General features: G+C 40.7%; 2 protein-coding genes across 4 annotated transcripts; one reads left to right on the top strand and one right to left on the bottom strand.

The window, feature by feature from the left end:
- Positions 1 to 1,181: 1,181 nt before the first annotated feature.
- c7h11orf16 (chromosome 7 C11orf16 homolog) lies at positions 1,182 to 3,437 on the top strand. Its single transcript, XM_044357864.1, has 3 exons — positions 1,182 to 1,524; positions 2,127 to 2,639; positions 3,214 to 3,437. Exons 1-3 carry the CDS (start codon positions 1,380 to 1,382, stop codon positions 3,435 to 3,437), a joined length of 882 nt encoding a protein of 293 aa, XP_044213799.1. The 5' UTR covers positions 1,182 to 1,379.
- Positions 3,438 to 3,504: 67 nt separating this feature from the next.
- Positions 3,505 to 7,371, bottom strand: akip1 (A kinase (PRKA) interacting protein 1). 3 transcript variants are annotated; one of them, XM_044357866.1, is made up of 5 exons: positions 7,251 to 7,371; positions 5,708 to 5,896; positions 5,511 to 5,585; positions 5,312 to 5,428; positions 3,505 to 3,967 (listed from the first exon to the last, which is right to left on the bottom strand). In XM_044357866.1, exons 2-5 carry the CDS (start codon positions 5,864 to 5,866, stop codon positions 3,818 to 3,820), a joined length of 501 nt encoding a protein of 166 aa, XP_044213801.1. In that variant the 5' UTR covers positions 5,867 to 5,896; positions 7,251 to 7,371; the 3' UTR covers positions 3,505 to 3,817. The 3 variants fall into 3 exon arrangements, with proteins under 3 accessions (XP_044213801.1, XP_044213803.1, XP_044213802.1); XM_044357868.1 differs by lacking the exon at positions 7,251 to 7,371 and adding an exon at positions 7,168 to 7,247; XM_044357867.1 differs by lacking the exon at positions 7,251 to 7,371 and adding an exon at positions 7,010 to 7,099.
- Between the last annotated feature and the right edge of the window lie 184 nt (positions 7,372 to 7,555).

Genomic DNA, 7,555 nt, shown 5'->3' with positions numbered 1-7,555 from the left:
TACAGCAAGTGCAGGTGAAAAGATATAACGCCTGTGTATTATAACATACGTACAGTGATAGACCACTGAAACACATTATTAGTGTTTTAGGTGTACTCCACTACAGTGAATTTAATTTTAAAAAAAGGACAATGATGTTTAATTTATTGGGTCAATACTTTTTATACAAAGTCTACCAATTTTAGGACAGTGCAAAGCAGCCAACAAGCATTTTGGGGAACAAAAAATGTTATTGATTGGCCAAGTCAAACACCTCAATCCAACTGTTCATGTGTTTCACTGCTGAGGACCAGACTGAAGGCAGAAAAAGCCCTGAAATGAGCAAGAAGTAAAAAATGGCTTAATTATGGGCCTGACAGAGCATCAGATACTGTACCTAGTGATATTTGATTTGCAACCAAATATTAAAATACAATACAAATTTAACTTGTCCAATTACTTACTCTGCCCATTAAAATGGAGGGACTGCATATTAAAGGATAGGTTCATTATTTTAAAGTCTTAAAACAACAGTCAGGTACCCATATGAATGCTGAAATAGGTTTTGCTCTCTGTGATCATTCCTCCTGGTCATACTGACTGTGCACTTTCAATATAACTGATGGGGGACAAAATCCACAGTCCTCAGTTTGTGCAAAAATGTATTTAAATGTTGATCTGAAGATAATATGAAGCTTCAGCCGTCTGAGTTAGTCAGATAAAGTGGATATCTACCACAGTTACAGTCTTTTTTTGTTTCAAAATTACCTCTTTGTGTCTTGATGGACAGTGTTTTCCTGTTCAGCTGCAATGGAAGGATCATAACAAAAAGAGGGAATTTAGGACTAAACGTACTTTTTTAGTGAAATTTGACTAATTTGCATGACTGAAGCCTCATATTAGCTTCAGATAAACTTTAAATATTTTTTTTGCATAGAAGCAGGACTGTGATTTTGCCCCCCATCATTTACATTGAAAGTGCATTATGAAGATTTCTCTTAATGGTCAGTATGAACAAAGGGAATGATTACAGCAAGAAAAACCTGTTTCAATGTTCACACGGGCACACGACATTTCTACACAGTTCATTTGATGTGGACATAAACATCCTCAAATTAAAGGTGAAAGTCAACACTTCCAGCCTCATGATCAATATTCAATTTCAAATCCAGTGTGCTTGAGTCAGTCCATCAAACATTTTGTCCAGATACTTACAGATTACTGTACACCATATATATACTGACCTGCAGAGGACACATATCGCTGTGTATGTCAACATCTTCTTCCCATGTGTCCAAACTCAGGGCCGCAGAGGAGTTTGGGTCGTCGAGTTTGACCAACCAGGAAGTGCTAGTTTGGGTTTCGTCTCCTCTAAGCAGCAACTTGTTTGCTCCCTCGACATGCTGAACCACACCAGGGATCACACACACTGTGAGTCTGGTCTGGTACCTGGAGATACTGTCCTGTCGCCATGGGAACCAGACCTGAGGAGATATGGGCCGGGGAGAGTGATGGCCGCCACAGAACACAGAGATAGTTTTAGAGGTACGGTGACAGAAGTGTTTGGTTCTGATGTTTTAGATTTTTTATGATATTAGTGGTGTCAATTGAGGTAAAAAATCCAAGATGACTGTAGAGATTGTATTTTTTGATGAATTCTAGTAGATACATTTTAATTTAATAAATCTTGGATAATCCTTGTCAGTTCCTCTGTAAATAATAAGTAATTTAAGTTTACATAAATGTATTAACTTTAATGAAATGTACTGATTAATAGTTGTTTGACAAACTCAAAGTCCGCTTTTTTTCTGGGGTTTTCTACCATATCACATTGTCTTCACCCACAGATGGATTTTATTCAGTTGTCATGGAGATGGATCTGTTGACATATTAGCTGTGTTGTGAGCTTCATCAATGTTGATGAAACCACCAGAAAAAGACAATAAATGGACCATTTATACATTTTTCTCGCCTTACTTTCAACACTTTTTCTGTTGGTTTCATGTTTTTCTGTCTTTGTAAAGAACTTATATTTCTAAAAGTTCTCCATGACAGGATACAGTTACTATTGTTCATGTTAAAAATCACTGATATCTATTTATGATCATCAGTAATTCACTCTCATGTCTCCTTCTTCTCTCCTACAGCTGATGATGTAATGAGCCTCCGGGTGCTGATGTGGAACAGCTGTGTGTCTCTGGTTCCTGACAGCCTGGTTTTGCCCATTTCAGTTTCTCACCATGACAGAATAGTCAGGGAGCTCCAGATCCCAACATCAGCCCCCAGTCGTTCTTGGCTTTGCAGTCGCAGCTCCTCATGCACTCCCCAGCTGTTCTGCACCGACTACTGTCAGTCAGCATCTTCATCTTGCTGCTGTTCAATCACAAACGCCTGGTCCTGCATAGTTCCACCTAGTTGCAGGTCTAGCCTCGGAAGGATGGATGGATTAGACAGGGCAGAGCGAGATAAACAGGTGGAACTCAAAGATACAGATGTACTGAGAAGTGACCCTGAGGCGCCGTCTTCCTCCTCCTCATATCTTTCTGAGGATGAGACCAGAGCAACATTTCCTCCTGCAGTTAAACTGGGGAGTAAACAACAGCGTCCTCCCTGGAGGTACTGGAGGAGAACAGGCCCAGAGCCACAGCACAGACAGCCAGGTGGGAAACAAACACACACACACACTGACTAAAGTTCTTCTTAAAGTCTTAAAGCCAAAACCACCAAACTTGATTTCAATGACACAATTATCATATTAGCTGTAGTTTAAATAAACAGACTGATTTTATCTTCAATTCTGAGGAAAACACACTGATACAACCTGCATGAGACAACCAGACTACCAATCATCCTCCTACGGGAGACTCAGACCAAGAATAGATGGAAAGCAACTGAAAGAATAGGCTGATTTTCACAGGGATTGATCCATTTTTCTACAATATTCAGTTCACTATCATATATGACACAAAAAAAGGTTTAAATCCTCACATTTGAGAAGCTGCAACCTAAAAATGTTTGGCATTTTCCCTTAAAGAATGAAACAAAACAATTATTGGATTAGAATATTTGCCAATTAATTTTCTGGTGATTAACTAATTGATTAATCAACTTATTGTTGCAGCTCTATACTGAAAGCTGTTACAGTGCACAGTGTGAAATGCACAGTGGTGTCTTACTCCCATTCAATCTGCATGAAGTCTGATCATATTTATATATTTCTATATTTATCTCCAGGGGGTTCAGTGCCAAGAAGGGCATCACCTCCTGCAAGATTCGGCTTCCCTGCCCCACAGATGAGCGCCTCGCCCAATCACAGCTCTCTGTTTCAGACTCTTCCTGCTGCTAAAGGAAGAAGAGCGAACGTCAGAGATGTTTTTGGAATGACTAAGTTTAAACCTCGACCACCGGTGGGACTGCGGCCTTTCTCAGCCAACAAAGCCAGTGCTGTTTACACATAATGTCAGACTACAGATGATTGACCATGTATCCATATAAAGCTGGTGAAAAACAAACCAAACACCAAAATATTAATTAAAAAACACTTTATTTTAATACAGTGATGTAGTATTAGTGCAGGTACAAATATTAAGTGCAGTACATGATGTTCTATGGCAGAATTTCGACACACAATCTACATAATAAAACACTCAGGTAAAATGCAGCAAAATATGGCTTCTCAATGTGCAGCAAATAAAACATTTTGATATAAAAATAAATTGTAAACTCTTACTGCAAATACTGGTATAAAAGAAGCAATAAAACACACACACACACAGCTTAAGCAATGCTCGGTTTTGTAATTGAAGGTTAAGGTTGAGGAGTTTGGTCAGGTGAGAGGTCAGAGGTTAAAGGTGAGGTCGACACTCTCCCCAGCGTTGATGCTCACCAGCTGCGTCTGCTGATGTGACTCAGGCATGCTGGCGGTGATGGCGTAAGTTCCGGGTGAAACCTCGATGTAGAAGTCTTCACCTGCGTCCGACACACGACCCTGAAGACACGACGAGATTTGAATGTTGAAGTTTTCTCTTTTTGTTTTTGGTTCTAAGCAGCAACCAGTGCAGCTGATGAGTGGAGCTGATGTGGAAGTGATGTGAGGTAGTGATGAGGGAAACTTTCTGAGATTTGATTCAGTAAAATAGCGACATCTGCTGAGAATCTACTGGTGTTGCATTTGTACGGATGGATTTAATATGAGATCATGATGAAACAGTTGTGGTCTTGCTGCTTTCATTATTGTTATTTTGTTCAATAAAGTCTATACTATTAGAATAGATCACTTTTAAACAGAGTCTACAGCTCTGTTTTTAAATACTGTGGCAGATTGAAAAGCACACCTCGTATCCAGCCACACCTCTCTGATACGAGAGTAACACAACAAGGCCTCATTTGGGGTGAAGTGAGGCATCAAAATGTCTCGCCGTAATATTTCTGCTAACAAAGCAGCTACTGTAAAGTTTTTCTACTGACTACTAGTTGCTGGCTCTAAGAAATCTGCAATAGAATTCCTTTCAATAAGTCCCAACTTCTCTGTCTCTCTCTCTCTTCTTGAAATACAGAATTATTTTTTCCCCCCCACAGGATGTTGAGCACTCAGTAGTTAATTGCACATGTGCTCGTGTGTGTTTTGATTTCAAGAGTCACTATTCTCAGGAGATGTTGAGACCTAAAAAGAAATACTAGAAATTTTTGCATGTGTTTGTATGTTTTGATGTGATTTGTCTCAGTCTATCACAGCCAACTGTGGTGTTTTCAATGTGTCATTCTAGATTAACCAAATCTACAGTTTTGGCCACTGTTCTTTCAAGAACCTATTTCTTTAGAGCTGCATTAAGCAATATTTTTTCCATGATGTGAAAGATCTGCCAGTACTGGCTTCCTACAACATTTGATGTTTCAGTTTGCTGGCTTGTTTGGTCGTATGGTTCAGCTTTCCACGACCCTCAAGCACAGCCACTCCAGGCACAAAAGCTCACAAAAACTGAGCATTTGCCATCTGTCCTGAGCAAAGCTGTGGCTGTACTGAAGGAAACAAGTACCTGGTGTATTGAATGGAGTTAAATATTGTATAGTTCAGGGGTTAGGGGACCAAACTAAAGCTAAAAATGTCAGTGAGTATTGATCTGGCATTCATAAGATGGTGACAGACACACCTCTAGCAGTACGTCCATGTTACTGTTTCGGTGTTTGCTAACAGGTCGGGCATGATAACTTTAAAAAGCTGACACGGCTCGTTAAAGAGCATTTCTGCCCTGTAGTGCAGCTTTAACAGAGCTATTAACACACCTGAACATTTACAGATCATCAGGGTATTTTTGTTGTACAAAGTGCTTACATGTTTCCTCGGTGGCAGTGCAGATGTTGTTGTCGTCCCAGCAGCTGGTCGTGTATGGAACCTGGACACGTGTTTCCTCTCATTGTCGCTGGGCTCAGTGCAAGACACATAAAACTTCTGCAGCACAAACAACAGTCACATTTTAGTCTTCCAAGTCTGTAGCTAAAAGCTTTGGGGATGCAGGAAAACAATTACTGACTTTGCACTGATAGGTCGTCTGCGCCATGAACTCTGCGATGGTTGCAAAGGCATCATCGAGCTCTATGTGTCTTCCCTGAGAAAGCAACATAAGAAAATATCATGATGACCAAGATGAGCAGATATAAAACCCAGCAAAGGATTCAAAATACATTCATGGAAGTGGGGATCATATATATATAAAAGACATGCAAGAACCTCGACAGGTGTTTGTGTGTCTTCATCTGTGGTTGTGGGGGTCTGGGATGCACTGGTGCTCGTCCAGTCTACACTCCGCCTGGAGGCCCGCTGCAGCACCTCCAGGCCCAGGCTGGCAGAGCGCCGCAGGGAAGACTCCAGCCAGGCTTGGCTTGCCATGACGTCGAGTTAAACACAGGTGACCTTCACCTGAGCGAAGGAAGAAACAAAATGCGCTCAATCAGCCTGTTTCCTGGTATCACAAACCTCACTATGAAGCTCAACAGACTTTGTTCCAAATAGTCTTTTCTAACGATTTGATGAAACGGTTATTCAATCAACAGAAATTTAATCAGCAACTATTTTGATGATTGTTTCAGCCATTTTTAGGCAAGAATGCCAAAAATTAAGTTGTTCCAGCTTCTCAGATGTGAATATTTGCTGGTTTTCTTTGTCTTCTATGATGTTAAACTGAATATCTTTAGGTTTAATCTGATCAACAAAAGAAACATAAACAACTTTCTTCCTTTATTATAAATATTTTTCTTTTCATGATCTGTTATTTCCCACATTAACTTTTATTACGGATAAAATTAAAGTCAGGGAGAGTCTGTCAGTCAGCAAGAAACACTTTTTAAACACATTAATATTTTACATCATTTCCATTTAGTCACATGTGAGGCTGAAAATTCCTGGGCGTCAGGTTTGATATGAGTTACATCATTTCAATTTTCTCTGAAACATTTAGCCGAATAAATAATTTCCAGTGTTCAAAAGACACCCTGCTCATATTGTGGGTTATTGAATAATGAATTCACAATAAGAATATCAATAAATACAGATGCAAATAATTAATAAACAATATAAACACATTCTGCCAGTAGAAATGGCTCCTGTGCCTCTGAGCAGGACACAGTAAACAGCTGCTGGCAGTGATAACTGTGTATCTTTTATTAGTGCGAGCACAGTGAACATGTGTGCAGATACAAACTCCATCAAAAGTCTCTACAGCTGTTAAAGCCGACTGACAGCTGATCCAGCTGTGATCAGATGTCATCACAAACGGACGTCGCTTCACGTGACGCTTCGGAGGAAATAAGGACGTCTCATTTCTCTAAAAACTTATTTCCTCGTTTCTTCTCCCCTCGTATCCACAGACGCGAGGAAAAGACGCAAGTGAGGGAAACGTGGATGCAGTTAAGAGACTTGAGATGTACCTCATGTACTCCTACAAGTGAACGCGTGAAATGCAGTGAAACAGCGCATGCGTGAAGATTAACGCGCACACAAGGAGGTACTTATCACTTTCCTGGATCTACTCACTTTCTCTGTTGAGACAGACAGTCGTTTACTGCAGCTGGTCAACACAAACACAGAGACGCCAAAACATTCAAACTGCTCACGTCACGTTCTGTGTTCGTTTCGTCATAATGAGATCACCGCCGCGCCAACAAGTCAACAAGGTTTAAGAGCTTATTTACCTGTTGTTTACCTCGGCGCGCGCACCGCGAGCTGAGCAGTTAAACACGAGCTTTAACAGACGTCAAAACCTCTTCATAGTTACCTTTTAAATGTGGTTCTTCTCATAATCTCCATGTTTAGTTTGAGGAGTTTCACACAGCCGCGGCCGTGCTGCGGTTTTCAAATGACAGGGCAGGAAATCCTGCACGTAAGACCCCGCCCCCCTCCTCCTCCCCTCCTCCCCTCCTCCCCTCCTTCCCTCCTCCCCTCCTTCTCCTCTCCCTCTCCTCTTCTCCTTCCTCCTCCTTGAATGTGAAGCTCATCAAACTAAATCACGTGTGCTGGAAATGTTATCTTAATTTCTAGTGTAATTTGCAAATACTGGTTCTTCTGTTATTTAATACTCTA

The sequence above is a fragment of the Thunnus albacares genome, chromosome 7, assembly GCF_914725855.1.
Source record: "Thunnus albacares chromosome 7, fThuAlb1.1, whole genome shotgun sequence".
NCBI lineage: Eukaryota > Metazoa > Chordata > Actinopteri > Scombriformes > Scombridae > Thunnus > Thunnus albacares.
Note: the sequence above shows the minus strand (reverse complement) of the source record. Positions and strands in the feature narration are given on the sequence as shown.

Excerpts from the sequence above, each read along its gene's own strand:
- c7h11orf16 (XM_044357864.1), top strand. The coding sequence starts at position 1,380 with ATGCTGAACCACACCAGGGATCACACACACTGTGAGTCTGGTCTGGTA. Across the intron at positions 1,525-2,126 it reads ACACAGAGATAGTTTTAGAG|CTGATGATGTAATGAGCCTC; the intron begins GTACGGTGACAG and ends TCTCTCCTACAG. Across the intron at positions 2,640-3,213 it reads GCCACAGCACAGACAGCCAG|GGGGTTCAGTGCCAAGAAGG; the intron begins GTGGGAAACAAA and ends ATTTATCTCCAG.
- akip1 (XM_044357866.1), bottom strand. The coding sequence starts at position 5,866 with ATGGCAAGCCAAGCCTGGCTGGAGTCTTCCCTGCGGCGCTCTGCCAGC. Across the intron at positions 5,586-5,707 it reads ACACACAAACACCTGTCGAG|GGAAGACACATAGAGCTCGA; the intron begins GTTCTTGCATGT and ends TTGCTTTCTCAG. Across the intron at positions 3,968-5,311 it reads CACTGCCACCGAGGAAACAT|GGTCGTGTGTCGGACGCAGG; the intron begins GTAAGCACTTTG and ends TCGTGTCTTCAG.